Here is a 25,365-nt window from a genome sequence, read left to right on the forward strand (position 1 = left end):
TAAGAGACGACATCAGATTCTCACAGTAACTGGTGTACTGACCATGGCATTACTGTCCTTGATTGGCCTGCCAATTCCCCTGACCTGAACCCCATCGAGAATTTGTGGGGTATTGTGAAGAAGAAGCTGAAAGACACCAGAGCCAACAATGCAAATGAGCTAAAGGCCGCTATTGAAGCATCCTGGGCATCCATAACACCTCAGCAATGCCACAGGCTGATTGCCTCCATGCCACGCCGCATTGATGCACTAATCTGTGCAAAAGGATTCCCAACCAAGTACTGAGTGCATTAATGGACATTTTCAAATGTTTGATTTTGTTTTGCTGTTATAATTTTTTTTTTTACTTGGTCTGAGGAAATATTCTAATATTTTGAGATAGGATTTTTGAGTTTTCTTCAGCTGTAAGCCATAATCAGCAATATTAAAACAATAAAAGGCTTGCAATATTTCAGTTGATTTGTAATGAATCCAGAATGTATGACATTTCATGTTTTTTAATTGCATTACAGAAAATAAAGAACTTTATCACGATATTCTAATTTTCTGAGACAGTCCTGTAATCTGCCCTCTGATTCCAGAGACAGAGGCTCCTGTAATCTGCTGGGATTACATCTTCAGGAAAAATAATCTTGCGGGACACGTTTCATGAGAAAACAGATTTGTTCCGGCCCGCTGCAGAGCCGATTCAGTTCCCGCGTAGAGAAACCTTTTCTGTGAAGCTATTTAGCCTCTGTTTAGCCAGATGGCTTCCTCTGTCCATCCCCAATCACATAGTCGAGATTAGGATTACACGCTCTCTCTCTCTCTTACACACACACACACAAACACACTTGTTTGTCCTCAAAATATGTTTGTTACTAAATGTATGCTTGTTGGCAGATGATGACGACCCAATGCAGAGTCTGATGAGGTCCAAGTGCAGCTTAAGTTATTAAACGGGAGCTGAAATGACAGGTTGGAGGAGCGGGGCGGATTAAAGTATTTTTACCACAAAGCCACCGGGCGACGGCGCTGATCTGAAACAGAGAGGTGGGAGACGGAGAGAGGCTGAGGATGAGAGTAACGGGAAGGACACACTGAGGAGGACCCAGGAGCCGAGACCTCCTGCCGTTCCCGCCTCCCAGGAGCCGGTTGTCCAAGGCCTCTGGGCCCCCCCAGCATGAAGCAGGCACCATGGGCTTTCTGGAAAACTACCAGGAGATCGACCCCGTCACCTTGAACCTCTGCATCCTCATCGCCAGCTACGTTATCTTGCTCCTGGTTTTCCTGATATCCTGCATCATGTACGACTGCCGGGGCAAAGACCCCACCAAGGAGTACGCCCCGGACCCGCAGCCCACCCAGTCGCCCATCAGGCTGGTGGTGATGCAGAGCAGCTCGGCGCCGATGGGCCGCTGGGACACGGCCAACATGATCACCACCTACCACGAGCCGTCGCACTCGGACTTCAGGGAGAAGAAGAGCACGATGGTCTGAAAGGAGGGAGGGTGCTGATGAACTCTGTACATACCTCACGTCTTTTTTTTTTTTTTTTGTATTGTTATTTTCTTGCTGTACATATCTTTGTTTTTACATTTTGTGATTTTTGTGCCGGGACAAATGCTGGGATTGGACCTACACCGGACCAGACTTGGAAGGTAGGGGCAGCGCTTTTCACGTTGATGTCTGTAAGTGGCCTACTGTGTGTGTGTGTGTGTGTGGGGGGGGGGGGGGGGGGGGGGGGCGGCTAAAATCCCTCTTTATCTCACGCATACCCGACCCAAAGCCTGTTGTCTGCTCTGCAGAGGAAATGTCACAACTAATAAAGCCCCAGGAATAAAGAGATGGCAGGAGTGTGGATAAACGGGGGGTGGGAGGGGGGGGGTGGGGGGGCTGGGGTTGAGATTAAGGTCAGTGTTGGAATAACGGCCATGGGAAAGGTGTAGGACAGGGCCCTGCAACCTTTACAGTCTAAAGAGCCATTTTGCCTACAGTCCACTTGAATTAAAGTCGTTCAGAGCCGCAAACGTGTCCAAAGTTCAAATTTTTGGTAAAGATCTACAGTAGGAAATATGTTAACGTTAAAGAAACGCCCTTTTATATCTATTTTGAGATTTAAAACAAAGAGGATGTATGGTATGTTGATATTTGTTGATAATGATAATGAAAAAAAATCATAGTTTCCAGCACAATGAAAAAACATTGATTTAAAATGAGATATTACTGGCACTTTTAGCATCATTCTGTTGTGAAAATTAAAAGCAATTATTCCAAGAAAAAAACTGCTAAAAACCTGCATTATTATCATTATTACATTTAAATACCATAATAGACATATAATTTGTAGACAAAGTTATTAAGAGTCACAGTCGAAGGTCCGAGGAGCCACAGGTTGGTGTAGGAGGAAAAACTACAGGTTCGCATTGTGACGTTTCTCCACTCCATCCCATCGGACTTTGCACCTCACACTCGACACGACGATAAAAGCTGTAAAGTGAGGAATGAGCAAAGCTCTGGTGAAACCGGACCTCCACGCTGGAGACAGAGTTCGACGCGTAGTCGAGTCCTGCACTGCAAAAACGGATCTAAAAATAAGTAAAATGTTATTAAAATTAGTGTTTTTGTCATAGATTTGAGCAGATAAATAAGATTATCTGCCAATGGAATGAGTATTTTGATCCCTTCAATAAGGTAATTAGATGTACTGCACTTGAAAAAGGATGAGAGAGATGAATTGTTCCTATTTTAAGTGCAAAAATCTTATTCTATTGGCAGATCATCTTGTTTACCTGCTCAAATCAAGGAAAAATACACTAATTTTAAGAACATTTTACTTATTTTTAGCTCTGTTTTTGCAGTGTGATGGGAAAAAACATTATCCCAGACCTTTAGATACGAGTTTCCAATCCTTTCCAGGCTGTAAGACAACCTTGACTTTGTACCTCGTCCGTTTTAGGAGTTCTTTGGACATGAAGTGTTTCTTCTTCAGGTCTTTCAGTCTACTTGCTGTCAAACAGGTTCTATTTAAGTGATTTTTATTTTGGCTCTACAGCCTCCCTGCTAGCAATCAGCTGTTGATGTGATAAAATTAAACCAACGTGTTTTAATTGAAGGATTTCAACTTGAATTACTCGTCTCATCTAAGTGGATGAGGCAAAACAACCAGTTTTGATTAAATTGGCTTTTATATTCCCTCAGTGCTACATCGTGCTCTTTCAGGAGGACCGATGCTATAATCCCCGTAGGTTTGGTGGATCATTGACAGGAGGGCTAATTAGGTCACATCTCTGACATAAATGTCTTGACTGAGCTCCAACTGAGTGGGAGACATCAACTTTAAACCCAAAGAAATTAAAAATTGGTTGGTGTGTAACAGACTGAATGGGTAACATTTTAGGGACATTTTTACATTTCTGGTCCACTTGCTCCTATTTTAAGTCTGGCTTTGGGGTCTTCAGAATAAAAAATACTGGTGGTCTCTAACAAAATGGCCTCTCGGCTAGGCTACGACCCCAACATGCCAGCGTCATGCTAGCAAGGGGCCAATCGTTTTAATGTTTAGACAAACGTCCCCTTGCAGTTTGCAGAGAAAGCCAGCAATTTTATAGCCATCAACATAATTTTGACAATTTAACCGCTCCTCTTGGAAGGAATGGCGGCGTTCATTTGACCTGCTCGGTTTCCTGAAACGGACCTTGTCTGTGTGGCGGACCCTTGCCCAGCCAGAACCATGAATTCCCCCTCAGCCGACCCAAATGGGAGGATTAAGCTGAGGTGTTCAGGAAGGTTGTTTTAAACTGGAAGTCCCTCTCCACCGTGAACCGACCTCGGCGTGGACTGAGAGGGTACAGACCGCCACCCCGGCTCAAAATCTGCCGGGTCAAACGTGACAGAAGACAGATCTGGTCACGTGTCTCAACAAATTCCCGTTTTCCAAAAGAATCGTCCTGCACTGATTTATATTTCTGAAAGACGGTCATGCCAACGTGGTCGGAGTGATTTCTGATTGGTTCCCACTCGTCTCTCTTCACCTACATCAGACGCAGGGGAGGATGAGTAGAATGTATCCATCCATCCATCCATCCTCTATCCATCCATCCTCTATCCCTCACTCCCTCCCTCCTTCCATCCATTCATCCATCCATCCATCCATCATCCATCCATCCTTCATCTATCCATTCATCCATCCCTCCTCCGTCCATCCTCCATCCCTCATCCATACATCCTCCATCCATCCATCCCTTCCTCCCTCTCTTCCTCCATCCCTTCCTCCCTACCTCCATCCATCCCTCCTTCCAACCATCCATCCATCCTCCAAACCCTCCCTCCCTCCTGCCCTTCATCCATCCCTCCATCCTCCATCCTCCATCCATCATCCAACCATCACTCCATCCCTCCTTCCATTCATCCATCCCTCCATCCCTCCATCCTTCCATTCTCCATCACTCCCTCCTCCGTCCATCCTCCATCCCTCATCCATACATCATCGATCCCTCCATCCTCCATCCATCATCCAACCATTACTCCATCCCTCCTTCCATCCCTCCATCCATCCATCATTAACCATCCCTCCCTCCCTCCACGTGTCTCAGGAACCTCACACATCTCTCTCTCCAGGGACTTCCTCCAGCTCATTCTGGGGGACTCCAATGCATCTTGCGGCCAGTCCACCATTTTCCGGATGAGGATGATGGCTTCAGACTTTAAATTAGGTTTTATGGTTAACAGGTTTATGTTCTGGAAGTCAAAATAACTGTGATTTGCAAAGAAATGTATCTTTACCTGATAGAAAAAGAATGTTTATCAGTTCTAGGAGTGGTGTTGGAGGACATTTCTGGTATGTTCTTTGTGTGGTTTTGCTTCTGCTTACAACTTGGAAATATAAATTAGATACTAAGTTCTACACAGTTCGATTAAATCAAGGCCATTTATTTTGACCTGTTCCGGTTCTTCTTATCCATCCTAGAAAATACAGACCATGCTGAGGGATGGTTCCAGACGTTATCCGTCTGCAGATAAAACGCTCAGTTTTTCATTACACTACAAAGTGACCATGTTTGCTTTAACTCGGATGTCAGAGCTTCCAGCTTGTGTTGCTAAAGCTGAACAGAAATAGATGTGAGAAAGCCGCCTAGACTCATGGATGGTGCTCAGTGTAATCCTGGCACTTCTACGAACTGTGCAATAAATGGATCTCATTCATAAAACTGAACCTCAGTAACCTCAATACAGCCTGGAGAGTTTGGCCAAGAGCACAATTAATTCATTTGTTCTTGGATTGTGTAAATATGACTGATGGCTTCTCCTTACCACCATATTTACATCAATAATTCACAGAAATAATGGACTAAATATCAATACTTTATAACAGCAGCAGAGAGCTAGAGCTTTATTGCAGATTCTGGTTTTGAATAGAAATGGCTGCAGCTGAGGAAGATAAACCGGGAGTCATGATCCTCGGCCTGAAGCGTCAGCTTGGTGCACGATGAAACTGCAACAATGAATTTAAAAGGATGAAGCAAACCTGCTGCCTGCATGGGTTTGGTTTTCAGTTAGAAAGTCATCGGGTTTGAATTGTGTGTAAGATTATTCGGGATTCAGTGAGACTTTCAGCAGCCGGGTAGTCGAGGAGGAGCTTTATCAGCGGTGTGGCGGAGGTCTTAGCAAGGAAACAATGTAAGGCAAATCATGCAACTCAATTTGATAAAAGATCTAAAAAACCAACAAGACAACGAGTTCAGGGAGTTTTCTCAAACAGCAACAACCAACTGGAGGAGACGTCGAGAGACCGGGTGCAGTGGAGCACTGCAAAAACAGAACTAAAAATAAGTAACATTTTCTCGAAATTAGTGCATTTGTCCTTGATTTGAGCAGGTAAATAAGATTATCTGCCAATGGAATGTGTAATTTTACCCCTAAAATAAGACAATTAGATATAATGCACTTGAAATAAGGTGATGGAGATGAGTTCTTCCTATTTTAAGTGCAAAAATCTTATTCCATTGGCATATTATTTTATTTACCTTCTCAAATAAAGTATAAATACACTCATTTCAAGAAAAAATTACTTATTTTTAGTTCCGTTTTTGCAGTAAGGTAACCGGGGCTCTAACCCACAGACTGCTCTTGATGACCAGCCGCCATTCGTAGCTGACAGTGGCTATGTTCACATGCACAAAATTTCACCATCGGATTAAAATGTATTCAGATTAAATGATCACATTGTATATAAGCACACAATAAATTAATCCGATCAAAATGTGCATGTATATAGACCTTGTTTTATTCATAATATAACCACTCTGACATGCGCAGTTATCAAATTCCTCTGAAAAAAACAAACAAAGAAGAAAAAGTACTTCCGTCTTTGCTAATAGCTAATAGTAAACAAAGCAGTATTATACGAGTTTGTCTGTCTTCTGAGCGCCCAGGCTGGACTTGTACGATGTTGTAATTACGGTTGTAACATTACTGAGTAAGCAACAATTTTGAGCTCTTGTATTTTTTTTCAAACAGAAAGGTTCAGGTATCAGCTTTGCTTCCCAACGTATTTCCATTGGGAAGCACTCGGGTCAGTTTGCCACAATCAGAATAACTTCATCCTGACAAGCGTTCACATGCATGTTGATCAGATTATCAATCAGCATAAACCACATCTCTCATTCAGATTACAATTTCATTCTGATTGAGTCTAATCCGATGATCATATTCCGACTGGCTTGTTTACATGACGCATTTTTATTCTGATCGTTTATTTTGATTACTTTTGTCCATTTAAGCATAGATAATGTTGGGTTCTCAACATCTCAAAATTCCTGAAGGTCAGACAAGACAACTTTGTTGTGTCAGCAAATACTAAAATGTAAGTTAAAGACGTATCAGTGCATTTCTATAGATGCCGGAATCCATTAGAGGTGTGTTTATTCAAGATATTGGGAGCATATGGGGTTCTGTTCATGTTGTGATCCACCGGAGTCCTTTAAACAGAAATTGTTCCTTTAAAGATTGCCATAAAATATTATGTATCGATATGTTTTTGACGTTATTAGCTTGAGTCCTCACTGCAGTATTAATTACAAACAGTTATGACTTTGCAAATATTTTACGCAACATTTATTGATTAATATATTAATAAAATGTAATACATATATTTTATGACAGGTTGTCCAACCTCGTCAGGGTCAAAATACAGGAAAGAAACATGTTCAGCAGTAAAAATCCACCTGCAATGTTTGTGTATTTATGAAATGCACTTTGAATGGGATTCATGGCACAGAATGCTCTGTTTAGTGTAAAAGGCGCTTAAAACACAAAAACTCACCCCAAAATACTCAGCCTAGCTAGATTTTATGTCATTTACATCAACACAGCCAAACTTCTCTAAAAGTAAAAATAGACTACAAATGTCCAGCGACACAGCTAGATTAAAAACTCCCTCTCCTGTTTAATTTTTCACTGTAACTTTCATATTTTTGTTAAGATTGTAGAACTTCCTCACATCCTTATTCTCAGCCCTAGATGCAACCAGTGCAGCCTGTGCTCTTTTTGCAAGAAACCGTAAACCAATTAGAAAGCTATTTAGCTCCCTGCCACGTGTGTACACAAAGCCTCTTTAAATCGCAGGACTCTCCTACATATCTAACACAGCAGACATGTGGAAGTGGTCCTCTGTGCTCTAAAGATATAAGTTTACAATTATTTGTAAATGTTTACGTAGCTATGTGTGCATTTGTCAATAGTTTGGCCACAGAACCAAGTTGCCGCCAGTGCAGAGCTTGTTCGGAATTGGCAGCAGATGTTTGCAAATGAAAAGAAGCCGTTTCTGTGCGACAGAACGATTAAAAACAGACTGAAGTCCTGCAGGAAGTACAAGAACTGAAAGCACTACACTGGAGCGGAGCTATTTTCTCTGGAAACAAGACAGAGGAAACACTCTAAGTTGTAAATTAATTTAGAATGTATTATAATGTTTATAATGTAACGTCTAATTTCGTTAAATCTACACAAAGAATGATGAGATGATGCGTCAAAGCTAATAAACAAACTAATTTAGACCTTAAACAGGCAACGTGCACCAGGAGATACACACTGTAGCGCAGGGCTATGAAATTCATTTCTACACTGGGCCAATTTGGCATCATGAAGTCATTGAAAGGGCTGGTTGCACCTGTATAGATGATACTTTTGGTTTAATTTCATTTCAGTTCACATAAAAATGTAAAAAAAAAAAGAATCACAGTAGGAAAATTAACACCCTTAGGTCCATTTGAGCAAAAAAAATCTATTATTGGGGTAAGTTACACTTCAAACTCTGCATCAGTCTGCATCACTTTTTCTCTTTTTGGACATTTCTGGGTAGTTTTAATGTCTTGTAGGAAAACTAGTGGCAATATGCTGTTAATACACAATCTTAAAGAATAGATATTTGCTGCAGGAGGCACAGTTTTAGCCACTTTATACAATTCAAAATGATATAGGCCTCTACTTTACGACATGATGTGCCTGTTTTGGCTCTTGAGGGTCGGATAAATTGCCTTGACGGGCCGGATTCGGCCCGCAGGCCTTGAGTTTGACATGTGCTGTAGGGGGTGCGGTTAGAGGTTCTCACTCATCAACTTAGCATTTCTCAAAAGTCTTGTCTGGCATTAGCATCTAAATCACATGATTGGGTTCAGGCTGCCTTACAGCGGATCTGGAGAAGTCCTTACCAGAAAACTTTCTGTTGTTGTCTAACCGTTTGATGAAGAGGATGTTCAGGGTTATCCATTATGTTCTTCGTTTTATGAAGAATTCTTCTTATTGTCAGTGGATGGGTGCTGCATCGCCAAGATGCAAAAAGCATTGCTGTGCAAAAGCACAAGAAGCTCAAAGAATTCAGACTGGAGGTTATAGATGCCCTTATCCACGGGAGAAAGAAGGGAAGGTTTTCCAAGGGGAGAGGCACAGCTACACTGTATGCACAGGCCAACACCCCCAAAACCCACGGTTGATGTCCACCATAATTGAGTGGATCACTGCCCAGTTTGGCTGGCTGTTTGTCACTCACGGCTCTGCTAATTAGAGTGAGCAGCTATGCCTGTGTCTCTCTCCTAATTACCGTCATTCGGTGGTTTTCAGAATAAAATCACCCCACCAACTTAAGCTAGCTTGACCAGTGTAAACAAAAACGGCAACACAGAAACATGAGGAAACAGAGGGTCTTTTGGAGGATGAAATATGTTATTCACGGACATGGATAATGGGTTTTGCCCTATAAAAATTAAAACAAAAAAACAGCTGTTTTTTAATCATTTATGAGGGACAGCAACAGGAAGGACCACGTCAACTTCTGTTCTCAAGAGCTCCCTTTCCTCACCCGAACCTGCAGTTTCTCTAGGAGCAGTGTGAGTGGGGGTTTGCGACAATCCAGAGCTGGATCAGGACCGTAACCCTCAGTGTGGTCAGTGTGAACCCCGGGTAAGGGCCTTGCTCAAGGACCCAGATTGGCTGTCTGCGGGATTTGAACCAGGGAACCTGCAGCCTAGTGGTCTTGCTCTGACCACAAGGCCACCAACCTCCAGAAATTATTCTTAATTACTCTGTGATCAAATGGTACGTTGGGTCAAATGACTTGTTTAGCACTTGAAATCAGACGTTAAAGTGTTGAACTTGACTCGGGACTTGATCCGACGGCTACTGGGAGATGGCACCGTGTCCAGAGACGAAGCCAAACTACAGACATCACTGCAGACCCAACTAAAAGATGCATTTCATATAAAACAGGGGTCTCCTGATGGTGGAGCTCCAAGTAGCTCCACCAGCTTGTTCTAAAAAAAAAAGCTTTATGTTATTCTCCATTACTCTTCACTTGCATTTATTTAGTGAATATCTATAACAAAGCATTATAAATGTATTTATTTTACATAAACGTAAGGTGGTAGCCCTTGATATGACACAACACTAATGAACTAGCTCTTAGTCTCTAAAAGGCTGGCGATATAAATTATATACAGATAATGGTAGATTTTGTTTATTTTGCTTGCCATATGTACATCACTCTTTTTAACTGCAATACAAATGTTTCCTTAGAAAGTCCTTTGAATTTGAAAAAGATAAAAACAAATAATAAAGACACTGGAAACAATGTAAGTAGTTTTATTCCTCTAATCAGAACTCAGAAGCAGAAACTGACTTTAGAAATGCTACAATGTGAACTTTTTCTACAGACCGCCTACCCATCAATGAAAAGCTGTTTGTGGGTGGAATGTTGAGGGAAGTAGAAATGTTGTTGTTTTTTTTTGTTTTTTTTTTTATCTGTCCTTACACTGACAGCTGGGCCCATTTTAGGGCATTTTTGGCTGACACCAAGGCAAGGAAGCAAAGAAGCCGTCAGCTCAGTGACTAAAACTGCTAAACTGAAGGAAAACCGAGGGAAAGAGAAGCAAGAAGGACGCTCTGACCCTGACCCGAACCCAAAGCCTGTTAGTTCCTGATAATATCGCTGATAGGAAAGTTCCTATCAAAGACAAAATAACAGTGAATTCCCATGATTATAAAGTTCAAGCACTCACATCAGATGCAGAGAAATAATAAACATGTTGGGGGCAGGTTGGTCCAGGGTCACACTGATCGTTGAGAGGAAAAGAATGTTAATAAGAAAGAAGAGAATCTAAAAACACAGATTGTTGCATTAATACAATGAGAATTTATAGAAACAGATTGAAAACTACTATAACTTATTAAATCACTCGAAATAAGATCTGAACACAAAGAACAAAGAATAAACCAAGACAAACTGTATCGTCTTCCAGGGGCATTGGTTTTGTAGCCAGGAAAGAACAAATGCAAAGAAAAGTGTAAATAAACTGTTAAATGAACATGGACTAAAAAAAAGCAAACAGCTGTCATCGATCTAGCTTTGAAAAGTGCTCAGAGACAAACTCAGAGAGGAAAAATATGGAGAAGCCACCAGAAGGAACAGTTTGATCTGAAGCTCATCTGGTCCACATGCAGGCTGCCAGTAAACGGGCGGATTCAGAACGAGTCGGCATGTTGGGCACCAACAGAATTACAGGCACTTACTGGAGCATCTGACAGAACACCAAGTGACGTCCCATTTCCTCCTCCAGACGGCCCGTCCTGTGTTGCCTTTCACACGCCTGCTGCTTGTCTGCATCCAAACGAAACCACTCCCTCACTTTGAAAATTCAACACTAGTAATAAGTATTGAAATTCAAGGTTATCTGTGGAGCTTTTTGGGTTTAAAATGAAACCAAACCAGCCTGTTAACCTTGATACAGTTTTTTTTTACCATCTTTGGAAAGAAAACGTGTCACACCTGCTGGCAGCTCACTCAAAAACAGACGGGACAAGTAGGTTCATGAGAACATTCAGCCTTTCAAAGAAAAGATTAATGTGTGTCTGTGTTTTCACTTCAGTTGTGTCGGCCAACTGTTCTAAGACACCATAACACACTGTTAAAATGGGAAGGAAAGGGAGTATTACCCGTTAGTCTAGGCATGAATTTCCAACCTTTTGGTTTTGCTGTTCTTTTTATATCTCTCTTTGCAGGTGTAGAAGCAGACTCAGAAGATTTTATATTGCTCTCTATCTCTCTCTTTCCTCTCCTCTTCTACATTTTCTCAATTTTAGCATTTTGTCTTATCTTTCTCTCTCTATTATTTCCTCTTCTACCTTCCTGTTTCAGTGTCCATTGAACATGAAACAGTCCCAGAATAAAATCTAGTAACGCTCTGTGCATATATAAATCAGGCGGAGCACTGTGGCGAAAGTAGCAAGGCTCCATTCGTGAAAGTAAAATCTGTTGGGCTCTCTTTGGCATTAAGACAACAATTTATAATATTAAACTGCCAGAGAATTCAATTAAATTAAATGTTATTTATATAGTGCCAATTCACAACACGTCATCTCAAGGATCTTTACAAAGTCAATTTCAATCAAATCCTCCAGGTTGGTCAGAAAGTTTCCTCTCTAAGGAAACCCAGCAGGTTGCATCAAGTCTCTCCAAGCAGCATTCACTCCTCCTGAAAGAGCGTAGAGCCACAGTGGACAGTCGTCTGCATTGTTGATGGCTTTGCAGCAATCCCTCATACTGAGCATGCATGAAGCGACAGTGGAGAGGAAAACTCCCCTTTAACAGGGAGGAGAACCTCCAGCAGAACCAGAACCAGGCTCAGTGTGAACGCTCATCTGCCTCGACCCACTGGGGCTTAGAGAAGACAGAGCAGAGACACAGAAAGCACAGAAGCTCACACTGATCCAGGAGTACTTTATATGTCATATGGTAATAGAGGATGACAGAATGCCAGACCAGGTGTACCTTCTATGAAGAGAAAAATGACAGAGAACGAAGGGTTAAAAGCTGAAATAACAGCAAACGATGCAAACTGGAGAACAGTAGGAGAACTCAGCAGAGTGAGAAAAATAGACCCTGATATCCTCCAGCAGCCTAAATGTATAGCAGCATAACAACAGAGGTAGCTCAGGGGAACATGAGCCACTTTAACTTGAAGCTTTGTCAAAAAGAAAAGTTTTAAGCCTAGTCTTCGACATGACACCAGATGCACGAAAAAATAATAATTTCCAACTTTTTGTTTAAATGTAAAGCACAGTTTCAGCAGGTAAAAGCTCCATGTGTAGAATGACGCAGTGTCTTCAGTGAGAGCCGGTTGAACACATGAGAAGGTGATTAGTGGAGTTCAGACAAGCGCTCAGATCAGTTACGTCCAGTACTGGGAGCCACGGGGGGCCTCTTCAGCGTGTGTGTTGCCATAGAGGAGGGAGTGAAACCATGCAGGACGCAAATAAACAGGCACGAAACAAGGAGACATCATTCCCATAATTAAGTCTTTTTGAAAAATAGGTTTCTATGTGCAAAATAATGACTGCTTATAAATCTTCCCAGGAAAGAAGCAGAAACTTGTGAAACACATATTGAGAGTTCGCTGAGCTTTATTTCTGAAGTTGAGTACAGGGTGAACTTTACTAAGCCCTCTGTGCTCTTACATAAACACTCCCTTACATCTGAAAGGCTCTAAACAAGTCACTGTGGTATTATGTAAGGGGGCATTAACAGCTTGACACGGTGGTGTACACAGTTCGGTGTCACAACGTCTGTCTGCAGCTTTTCACTCAGCTTAAGTGTTGTTATATCAGAGGAGGGTTTTTTTCATACAGCAACATGGAAACAAAGTGGTCTGTAGCGTGTCTCCATCTTCAACTGAATCTGTTTTTTTATCAAAAAAAAAAAAAAAATACAGAAACGGGTCAACAAGATGATCTAGATAATAATAAGAAGAGTATAAATGAAGACCTATGTGTGTCATGTTTGCTTATTTTGGAAATATTAGTTATGATATAGTTGTTGCTTGATTATCTAAATCAAGCAATTTATGTAGAAATAAGAATCAAACAAACAGACACGCTTCTTCTGGCTGAAACATTTTGGAGTCCCAACTTATTCTATAGAGAATCCTTCTAGAGGTGAATAACAACTGGACTTCTCTTCTGATCCAATAAGATTCTTCAGTTTTGGACACAACACTTTCACAGGCCAGCTGATTGGTTTGTAGCTTAAGTGTTGAGATTTAATGAGCTGATGATGGTTCAAATTTTGTCCAGATAGACACAGGCAAGAGACATGGAATAAAGCACTAAAAACAATTATTTACCGTATTATCAGATATGGATTTTATTTTTAATAATTTATCTTGCAGTTAATTCATTGATTATGTATTTATTGAATCGTTGACACATATATATTTATAATAGTTTTCCTTGAAAGTGTTACATATAAACATTAATTTGACCAAACATTTATTTGTTGGATTGTGGAACTTGGATCTCTGTCATTTGGGTCAGCTGCACATCCGTCAACATCTCTTTCTCCAATCTGATTGGCCAATGTGCTGCCAGCGCCGTTCCTGATTGGCTCACGCTCCAGCCTGTCAACTGGCTCAGCGCCGGTGAGGCACAGCGGGGCGGTATTGCTTCTATTGACCGGGGGGCGGGCTGCTTGCTTTCGGGGCGCTCCGGGCTTCCACCTGTCAGCTGCTGGTGCTCATGGATGTTTCCAGCTGACAGAAGAGGCGTTGACTCGGTGTTTCCAGCAGAATGGCGCTGAGAAAAAGACTAAAATGGAGCTTTAGTAGCGGGCGAAGTGATGTCGGCGGTGCCTTGTAGCTGCTGCTAGCTTGTAGCATGCTAGCCGGATGTTAGGCCTTTGGCTTCCTGTGGCTCCTCGGACAGGTTTATTGTTTTAGTCCTCCTGAAATAAAGCAGGTCTTTGTTGTTTTTATTCGCTGCACAAAAAGGCTTTTTTTTTTTTTTTTTTTTTACTTCTCTCCGTGGACAAAAAAAAAGGAACCGATATGAAGCGTATTAACAGTTTTCAAAGGTAAGTAATGGGATTTTTGGCTCTTTTAGATAATAAAAAGGGAGAAAATAGACGTTTTTGTGTGAACAGAATGTCTGTAAATTTAAAAACACTTTCTAAAAAACGGGGACAGTAGTGCTGGGTTTAATTCTGACTAATGAGAGTCAGCAGTTATGGTGAAAAATATAATGGTTTTACTTCCTGGATGCCTGTTGATCTGTGAAAACCATTTTCTCTTTCAAGGTTTAAGGTTCACTTCTTATCTGAATGTCTTCTTTTTTATATTAAATATCTTTTAAGTTGTCGTTGCTGTTATTAACCATAAACCTTCATCATAGGGTTTTGCAATGTTTTTATAATGGGGAAAATGTGTTTAATTTAATTATGAAGCCTCTATTCTGTTGAATGGTTTGAATTATCAGACACGTGTTGAGAGAATGACTGAACATAATAGGCCAAAGGTTCTCTATCCGTGGTGGAAAATACTGGGGGTTACTCAGAAGAACTGCTGATATCAGCTAGTTATGAGGTGAAAAATAAAGCAAAGTCACAGAGTGAAACCAAAAGGCGGTTTGGGGGCCATTTGTGTCCCTGGACTGATTTGGTTTGGCCCCCAGCTGGGTTTTTTATTGATTCCCAGCAGGGGGGCATAGCCCTCATAGCTTTGGGAAAGAGGCTGTTTTAAGTCTATTAATTTTTTATTTAATGTGTCTGAATTGTAATTTCCACACTTTCTACATTCTCTTTTATGTCCACATACATCCTGAAACTTTTACTCACATGCAGACTTTGTTGCATCAAAATCTGCTTTTAGTTCATTTATTAAAATTGGTTGAATACAGAAAGTGGTTCAAAAGAAAGTCTTACCCAAATTATTGCTGACAGTTGTGCCAAACCTATTAAAGTTTTTGGTCAACAATGACTTACACAATCTTTTCTTGAAGAAAACCTGACTAACCTGTTTAAATAAAAGATTGCATGCTCATATTTTTTGGAGCAGGTAGAGAAAAAAAATGGATGGTGTCCTGGGGAATCACCTCCCAGATGCTATTCACTGACCTCCTGGACTGTCTAAGGTGGAGTCAGATGGACCAAGACATGACGTCCCAGAGAGGTTCTGTTGGGTTTAGGTCAGGGCAGCGTGGAGGCCAGTCAATGTTATCAATTCCTTTAACCTCCAGGAACTCCCTGTTTAGTTTTGCACTTGGGGTTTCTATTACAACCTTTGCTTCAAATGTAATAATGGGGCAGTTTTAATTTATTGAGTGCAAATAGTTTGTCAAGTTAATATTACTGTTTGTAATTTTAAAGGAAACAAGGTATTGGCCACGCCCACCGACCTTGATTGATAAGGCTGATAGATAAGAAATCTAAATAATGTTCTGTTCTTTAAACAGCATTAAAGAATAAACAAATTACAGCAAATATTAATACAAATGTATCTGATATATATATATATATATATATATATATATATATATATCCATTATTATTTAATATAAATATCTTCTGATTTACTTGAACTATTTTTTTCTGGGACCCATTTGATCCCGATAATCATTAATCATACATATTAATTGTCTTTATTACCGGTATGTAGGGCTGCACTATTTTAGGAAACATGGGCTTCATTGCAGACATAGCAGATATAGCGATTATCCAGTTTTTACTGTCATTAAAATTTCATTGAAATGCAACATATGTTAACATTATGAAATTATGTATGAATTTTTATACAATGCCTGAATCCACACAATCTCCATCTAATTTGACCATAAACGAGGTAAATAAGTGATTCAAGGTGTGTGGCAATCAGGTAATTAGTACAACTACACAGAGAAAAAAAAGAGACTAGATTAAAAACTATATTATGTCCAGTTTTGTAATCCAGGGCAGAATCAGCAGCAGCTTTGCATTATTAATTTACAATGTGAAAACAGAGCGGGTCTCCTCTCTGCTCTGACTGCATGCAGGGCTTTCAGGATGAGGCAGCTGCCTGTGAGACAGTGCTGAGGGAATAGAGCGACCCCACACTGCTCTAGCAGCTGTCATGAGACAGTAACAGTAGACAGACTGCTGCTTTCAAGTTGCTAAATTGCCAAGAACACAGAGAAAAGTCACTAGATTTGTTTCTAGTTGCTTTTTTTTTTTCAATAAAAGTTACTACAAGGGTCTAAAAAGTCCCCAGATATAGGGACAGAGTCGCTAATGTGGCAACACTGGACTATCGTCTCTAGTTGTCCTTCACTACCAAAAGCAGCCCAGCGCCCAGTAGCTTCAGATGCTAGCAGCTGCTCTACACAGCTAGACAGAGAGGAGCCGGAGGGGTTGGCTGTTAAAAATAAAGTAAATTTTAACATTTCATGATATTTAAATTAATTTTAAACTCCGATTATGATTAGAGTAAGTGCATAAACATACAGTAGCTATGTTATATAATGTGCTTTACATTGTGTTAACATATTTTTCTTAGTCATTCTGAAGGTGTGGTGGCTTTTATTTTGATGTAGCGGTGTGCCACGATCAGATATGTGTAGCGGAAATCCTGTGATATTTATAGCAGTATCTCTGATAGCGACGAAGGGACAGTGAGACAGTGGTGAGGTGTGTGGTGGGACAGACGGATCGGTCCGTGAATGCACCAGGCCTCTCTTCCTGCAGTGCTGAAGGACATATGGATGGTTTCACTTAGGGCTGGACGATAATTCAATAACTATATATATCGATCAATAGATGTATGATTCAATATAAAAAACAGGGGTCAATAAAAAGTTCAGTAAAAGAAAACGTGCATTCTAGCCTGTCATGTAGGTTAATACTACAGTCATTATATCCTCCCAACCAATCGCAAACCCAGGAAAGCTCCGTCAGCCTTCAGAGAGTTCAGAGAACACGTGTTCTTTTTTTTTTTTTTTTAACACTTACAATTTTCGTAAAAAGTTGAATAAAGGATTGTTTGAATCCATTTATTTAAAAATAGGACATTAAGCAACAGTATGAAATGACCAGGGGTCCGTTGTTCGTACGTCGCTAACTCAGTTAGCTGGATTTGATTGTTGACGATTTGGCATGATCTTGGATCGTTTGGTTCTTCGAAACTCATCCTGCACTTGTCATAGCAACATGTGCACAAGCTTGAACCTGCTCATGAGCAGGCTTATTTCATGTAAACAGGATTAGATTGCAGCTTTATAAATGGAGGAGATAGGGAAGTCTGTGTCCAGCCAGTGTACTTGGACCACCTAGCGGCAGAGGACGGAACAGAATTGTGGAACACAATTTTTTAATGTTAAATAAAAGACGAAACAAATAATGCTTAGTTCCTGTCATTTTATTTAAACAATTATTTATAAAGAAAAGCCAGCAAGTCATCTTTTGTCTGCAATAAGAGGTAGTTATGTAAAGTCAGCAATACTACTGTCAAATAGAGCTTACTCTGAACGTCCTTTTGAAGCAACTCTAGTCTAGTGCAATGTTTCTCTTTTTCACGTTTTGGAGTTCAATTTCTCTACTTAATTTGTGTTTTTTCAGGTCAAAATACTAATTTTTTGTTGAAAAAGCCGTTTATATAGGGAACGGATGGCACTATGTGTCATTTTGTAAAAAAAAAAAAAAAAGGGTGAAACATGCCTCATGCAACAAAAGTAAAAATAACCCGTTTTTTTCCCCCCCAGCCTTCTTATTGGTGGCAGTTATAAACAGACAGACACTTCATTCAACAGTGGCTTTTTAAAAAGAGGAAGAAGTTGCTTTTTAAAATACAGTATAATAATTAAAGGCTACCATTTTGTAGAATATTCTTGTACTTCACTTTTTTCCCCATGTTCTAGTGGGTTCCGTGGAGGCTCTGACATAAAAGAACAAAATAAATATGAAATTATTAAAATGCAAAAATACATACTGTAGAAAGTGATAGAAACATCTACCATGGACAGTATTTACGCATTTAATTTGTCTATTGTTTGCCAGCCCTCTCTCCTGGCTTTAACAGACTTTGAGGTGTTTTAATTAATGACTCAAATTCATCATAACCTTCCATTAAAAGCTCGTGTTCTGCTTGGGAGAAAAACTGTGGACGCTCTTTTGCCAGGCTGAACAGCCAATCGCAGCGTTGCTGATCATTGTTTCTATCGATAAATTTTCTCTTTTAAACAAACGCATGAACGCGCAGTTGTCTCAGATAACTCAATCCAGCCATACTAATCATAAACAACAGGTGTGTTCGAAGAACCCGATTAGCCGGATCATGATTAGCCGGATTAAATCATCTTGGATGTGTCATTTGATCTTGGATATTTTAAGCAACGTACGAAGAACGGACCCCAGGGCTGCACTTAAAATGTATATTTAGATTTTTTTTTATAATTATCGATATCGATCAATATGATTATTATTTTATTTATATGCTTTTATTGTATATCGTCCAGCGCTAGTTTCACTGTTTGCAGATGACATTGTGATCAGTAGGAGGGTAGCGATGGAATCATGGGACATGCAGTTTTTTTTTTCTCATTTTAGCGTCAAGCATCTGTGCTGGTTTGTTCTTGACATTTTTTTCTGTTCTCGTTCGTTCACGTTGCAGATTCATGAACAGACGGGCTTCTGCTAACTGCCGCTACCAGCCCACCGTCTACGAACATGCTGCAAACTGCTACACTCACGCCGTGAGTCCTTTGAAATCCCCTTGGACGCCACCCACCTGCTCCCACTTGGAGGCCTTCAATAATAACCGAGGTTTTCTTCTGGTCTCCGCAGCTCCTCATCGTGCCGGCCTTCGTGGGCATGACGCTGCTGCACTGCCTGTCCGACAACAACTGGGAGAGGGTCACGGCCTGGGTGTACGGGCTGGGCCTGTGCGCCCTCTTCGTGGTCTCCACCGTCTTTCACATCATCACCTGGAAGAAGAGCCACATGAGGTGAGAAAGGCCGAGCACAGGAGACGCGTTGAAATCACACTGAAATGTTTGCAGGAAACCACAACTAACAGCGATTCCACTACTGATTCATTTAATCATTATTAGATTAATCCAAACCTTTAATTTCCCCAACATTTTGCAACTTCTGCACTTTTCCTACACGACACACTGCGGCTTGGATGTAAAAGTAGAAAAAAAAGTATGAAATCCAAACTTAATGTAAGGAAAAATATAAATAACTCCCTTATTATTTGTGTATTAAAAATAAAAATAAACCCTGAGTATTCAGGATGTTTAAAACGAGCAATGTTTCTTGAGAGGAAGACGGAGATTATATTAAAAAAAATCGACCGAATAACACAAATAAAATCATGATAAAACCTTTTGGTAACCTTTTTCCTTCCACACAACTTTCCAATAATATGGCTGTACATGCCATAATATACCCTTAACATTACATGTCCCTGTAACAATCCTCCTTTTATTCTTCTGATGTAATATTCTAATTTCCTGAGAAACATCATCAATATTTATGTGTGGAATGAGTTTAAATAGGACTTGAGTTTAACCCTATAAACTTTTGTGTTTCAAATATGCAATTATATAAATGTAATTGTTCTATTAAATGTATAATATCAATAATAAAATGAGTAGAGCAATTGAATTTATTAATTTTAATATACATTACAGCTTAAATTTGACATTTTTTCTTCAGAGATCAAAGCTAATTAATGTAGAGCATATTAGTGGGAGGCCTGGTTTCCCGTCCAAGACCTGTTAAGTAAGTAAGTATAAGTAAGTAAGTAAGTAAGTATAAGTAAGTAAGTAAGTAAGCAAGTATAAGTATAACTAAGTAAGTATAAGTAAGTAAGCAAGTATAAGTATAACTAAGTAAGTATAAGTAAGCAAGTATAAGTATAACTAAGTAAGTATAACTAAGTATAAGTAACTAAGTAAGTATAACTAAGCAAGTATAAGTAAGTATAACTAAGTAAAAGTAAGTATAACTAAGTATTAGTAAGTATAACTAAATAAGTATAATTAAGTATAAGTAAGAAGTGTAAGTAAGCATAATTAAATATAATTAAGTATAAGTAAGCATAATTAAGTATAAGTAAGCATAATTAAGTATAAGTAAGCATAATTAAATATAAAGTATAAGTATAATTAAGTATAAGGAAGTATAATTAGGTATAAGTAAGCATAATTAAATATAATTAAGTATAAGTAAGCATAATTAAGTATAAGTAAGCATAATTAAATATAATTAAGTATAAGTATAATTAAGTATAAGTAAGTATAATTAAGTATAATTAAGTATAAGTAATCATAATTAAGTATAAATAAGCATAATTAAGTATAAGTAAGTAAAAGTAAGTATAAATAAGTAAAAGTAAGTATAACTAAGTATAAGTATAACTAAATAAGTATAATTAAGTAAGCATAATTAAGTATAAGTAAGCATAATTAAATATAATTAAGTATAAGTATAATTAAGTATAAGTAAGTATAAATAAGTAAAAGTAAGTATAATTAAGTATAAGTAAGTATAAGTAAGTAAGTATAACTAAGTATAATTAAGTATAACTAAGTATAATTAAGTATAAGTTATTTATTATAATTATGAATGAATTGAGTCCAGGTGTGACTTTTTTACATGACTTTTCACCAGAACCCATGTTGGGCCGTCCCACCTGCCTATAAAACATGCTAAATTAAAGCTTCTGCAGAGCAGGACCTGGCTTGTTCTGCTGCTGCTCACCGGGTCGCTTTTGTCCCGCTTTGCTCTCACGCAGCCTGTCTTCGTGGGAAACGGAGGAGCCTGCTGCCAGTTAACCCGTCCAACCTGTTGCTGTCTGTTGCAGGTCGGTGGAGCAGTGCTTTCACATGTGTGACAGAGTGGTCATCTATTTCTTCATCGCTGCCTCCTACACGCCTTGGTGAGTGTGAGGTCGGCCAGCAGGCGGCGCTGCTGGAGAAAAGAAGCCGAGCCTGACGAGCTTTTCTCCTCTCCTCAGGTTGAACCTGCGAGAACTCGGCCCCTTGGCCGCTCACATGCGCTGGTTCGTGTGGCTCATGGCTGCTGCCGGAACCATTTATGTTTTCAACTACCATGAAAAGTGAGTTTATGTCCCAGTTGTGCCGGTTATGATGTCAGGAATTAAACACACAACTTTATGCTTTATTATTGTATTTTTTGTGGTTTTCTGAATAAAATAACCCTGAAATGACTGATTTGAGGTCATTAGGGGTTAGTTTGCCGAGCTACGTTAAACGGGAGCGGAAGGCGGCCTCATCGAGACCATCAGCCAATCAAAACGTAGCAAACTTTTTTTAACATATCGCCTATTAATCTGAAGGATTTCAAACTGTTGAGCCATAACGATGATAACGGGTCTGATTAGCGGTTCGTTGTCCCCCAGGTACGATGGTTAGGGGTGCCGCTGACACGGGGTTCATTAATCCACTCATTTTCCTTCCTGCGTTTATATTTTTCTGTTTTCTAACCTTGTCTGTACTAGGGCTGAACAATTAATCGCATTTTCAATATAATCGCGATTTAAAAAAAAATGCAATTTCCAAATCGCAGAGGTCTGCAATTTTTGGTTATGTAACAATTAGGGAATTAGACACGTCCTTTAGGTGTCAGTAAAATGTTTAAAGTGGGTTTGCCTCCACATGGAAGGAAAGACAGTTGCAGCAGTGAGATAATCTAATTTTTTTACTTGTTTTAGAGTTTATATAATCATACATATTATTAAGTACAGGTCAATCAGTTTAATACATAGACTTGCTTGTTGGTTGCACTTTATGTTCAACAAGGATCGATGTCCAAATCAATTAAAAGCTGTTCTCTTGAATAATATTCTGATTTCTAAAAACATTAAAAGTTCTTGTTTTAAATAGTACTTGTTTACAAACATCTTTATCTAGAGGCCATTTTTGTTGCTTGTGGTTAATGAAGAAAAAAAGTCAAAATTGCAATTTTGGTTGAAATATATTGTAGGCAGAACGCAATCATTACTGCTCCAAGTTTAGATGCTGTGGGTGTTTTAGCAACTAATCCGCACGGCAAGGAAACAAGTTGATTTGTTGTTTGTATATGTTTAAAAAGACATGATAAATTAAACTGGGGGGGAAAAAATCACATTAAATCGCAATATTAAGATAAAAAATCGCAATTAGATTATTTTCCAAAATCGTTCAGCCCTAGTCTGGACCAAAGACGGCAAAGATTGAGACTCGTGACGTATTCGCACACAGACTCTTTCACAGCAGTGTGAAGGAAAGCTGCCATTCTTTTATTAAAAATATCAATTAAATCAAGCAATTCGTTGTTGTAAACCAATGGTTCTGGTTGATGTCGTTGGTTTTAGTCACACCAGGACTGGTGATAAATCAGAAAGATCCCGACAGTAATGAATCATAACCAGGATATAAAATGAACAGAACCTCAAGAGTTGAAGAACCTCCTCTAGATTATGACCCGTATCAAAGCCACAACAGAACGTTCTAAAAAGGACAGCTGTTAAGTGGACCAGCTTTAATGTCCTGTGAAAACAAAGTTTTATTTCTCTAAAATCTAATACATGACATTTATCGATTAGGTTTATGAGAAACTCGCTGCAGCTCACTTCCAAGCAGAGATGTTTTTAGTGGAGCGTTAAAGCCGGTCCTGTGGAGAACCGGACCGGTTCTTTGCTGCTTTTTTAACGGACCCGCTTTTATCAGTGGCGGTAGCTCCAGTTTAGCTCTGGAAGATTTAAAATTCCTGAACTGCCATGAATCCTCTCTATTTGCAGGTATAAGCTGGTGGAGCTGGCCTTCTATTTGACCATGGGATTTTTTCCTGCTTCGGTCATAACATCAATGGTAAGAAGATTCATCCACTTTGTTCTGCTGTCATGAAATCTTTTTAATCAGAAAGATGTTTAATAACCAATTACAGACTAACTTAATGGTCTCATATTTGTCCGATATTTAATACCAGAATATATGAGTAAGACGGTACCTCTCTGCTGCCCTCTTGTGGTCTTAAAGAACATAGCACCTAGGGCTGGGCGATATGGCCTAAAAGTAAAATCTCCAATTTTTTTATTTTATTTTTTTGCACTACATCCGATTTACGATTTTAATCTTTGTTTTTTTTTTTTGTTTTTTTTTTTAAATTATAAACAAGAAAATCTTTCAAATAATCAAATAAACTTTGTTTTTATTTGACACCCAAAAAATCAACAAACCAAGATGAATTTCCCTGTTGGGCTTGAAGTGCAAATCTTAAAGTAGGGCAAAATAAATAAAAGGTTCCTCTTGAACAAAGATCTGTGTTTTATTTTCCTAAACATATATTCAGCATTGCAAACGTTTACACACACACATATATATATATATATATATATATATATATATATATATATATATATATATATATATATATGAAGGCCCAACAACAGTTGTATTGGAAAATTAAAAAAAAAAAAAATTCCAGAAATGAACATGTCATAAATTGCAAATACCATTTAATCAATGAAATCGATTTATGGCCCAGTCCCTAATAGCACCTATGAATTTTTCTGCAGTGTCTAGAAAGTTTTAGAAGTATTTAAAGCGTTAATAAACGACAGTTTCTGTGTATTTTAGAGCAACACGGACGGTCTGCACGAGCTGGCGTATGGAGGACTCATCTACTGCCTCGGCGTGTTCTTCTTTAAGAGCGACGGCGTCATCCCCTTCGCCCACGCCATCTGGCACGTGTTCGTGGCGCTGGCTGCGGCCGTGCACTACTACGCCATCTGGAAGTACCTGTACAATGCTCCCGCTTCGGAGTCCCTCCTCCAGTCCTGACCAGCTGCCCCCCACCCCCCCACACACACCACCACACTGCCCACTCAGGCTGCAACAGTAAAAGTTTACGACAACAACAACCTTTACTTGTTTACCGTTTTCTAACCAGGAGGAGAACAGCTTTATGGTCTCCTCGGATTAAAAATGCGCGTTTTCTAATGAGCCTGATCCAGAGCTGCGACTCATTCGGCTTTTTTAACCACTTGAAGTGAGTAACGTTCTTCATTAAAGGTCGAGTCATTAGGAGAAAAACAGAGTAAGGTGCTAAAAATCTGCGTTAATCATTAGCTCTTTATTTTGTTTTTTTCCATTAAAAGAAACCAAGGCAGCAGCAGAAATCAGATTTGGATTAAAAGTGGTCGGCTTATTTTCATGTCATGTTAGCAGGACGTCGGCTAAAAGCTCAACGTCTTTTCCTGATCTAAAGATTCCTCTTCCAAACTGTCCCTGTGCACTTTTTAGGCTCCTCGCTCTGGTCCAGAGTTTCTCCTACGAGGTGTTGGCGCCCCCTGCTGGTAGCTGCTGAGTGGGAGCCTCCTCAGTATTTCAGTGTAGAGGAGAGGCGGGATGTTAATGAGCCCAGTTCTTTTTTTTTTTTTAATAATGTGAATAATGTGTCTGAGCGCTGTTGTCCGGCGGAACATTTCCTGTCGTGTCTGTTTTTGATTATATATATTTTATTTTTTTTGCACTGCTGCTTCGAACCGCATTTCAGATCATGAGGACGTTCTGATCAGAGCTCGTTTTTTTGTACATCTGCTTCCTGTGTCGTGTTTCTCCTCCTAGCGATGTCTGAAACTGAATCTCTGCACATGATGTAATAATCAGGACTCTTGGAAGTCCTTAACTTGGCTGTTTTGTATGTTTCTATCGTCTGTCGACTATATGATCCTGGCCTTCAGCAGAGAAATACTTGCTTTAATTTTGTCTGTTTCACTGGTTGGTGATGGTGCTGCATAAAACACGAACGCTCCTCTGCTGTGCTGAAAACTTGGTGACAATAAAGACAACGTCTGCAGCTCGCTTCTCCTCTTTACCGAAACTCGGTCTGTATCGCTTACAGTAAACGCTGCGATGAGTTCAGACACATTTGTTCTAATTAAGACAACAATCTTTACCACGGCAGTTAAGAGAACCATTCAGTACTTTTAATAAGTTTGTATCTGAGCGAAGATGAATCTGCCTGAACACATTTAGACACTTGGGTTTCCTCCTTACTCCATCACCAGTTGAATTAAGTTTCAGTTT

General features: G+C 39.6%; 1 protein-coding gene across 2 annotated transcripts; it reads left to right on the top strand.

The window, feature by feature from the left end:
- The first annotated feature begins 1,514 nt into the window (after positions 1-1,514).
- On the top strand, positions 1,515-25,135 carry mmd (monocyte to macrophage differentiation-associated). 2 transcript variants are annotated; one of them, XM_012872081.3, is made up of 7 exons: positions 1,515-1,640; positions 18,939-19,020; positions 19,112-19,272; positions 21,138-21,212; positions 21,291-21,392; positions 23,076-23,145; positions 23,914-25,135. In XM_012872081.3, exons 1-7 carry the CDS (start codon positions 1,603-1,605, stop codon positions 24,115-24,117), a joined length of 732 nt encoding a protein of 243 aa, XP_012727535.2. In that variant the 5' UTR covers positions 1,515-1,602; the 3' UTR covers positions 24,118-25,135. The 2 variants fall into 2 exon arrangements, with proteins under 2 accessions (XP_012727535.2, XP_012727536.2); XM_012872082.3 differs by lacking the exon at positions 1,515-1,640 and adding an exon at positions 13,952-14,377.
- Positions 25,136-25,365: the final 230 nt, after the last annotated feature.

The sequence above is a fragment of the Fundulus heteroclitus genome, chromosome 16 (assembly GCF_011125445.2).
Source record: "Fundulus heteroclitus isolate FHET01 chromosome 16, MU-UCD_Fhet_4.1, whole genome shotgun sequence".
Classification (NCBI taxonomy): domain Eukaryota; kingdom Metazoa; phylum Chordata; class Actinopteri; order Cyprinodontiformes; family Fundulidae; genus Fundulus; species Fundulus heteroclitus.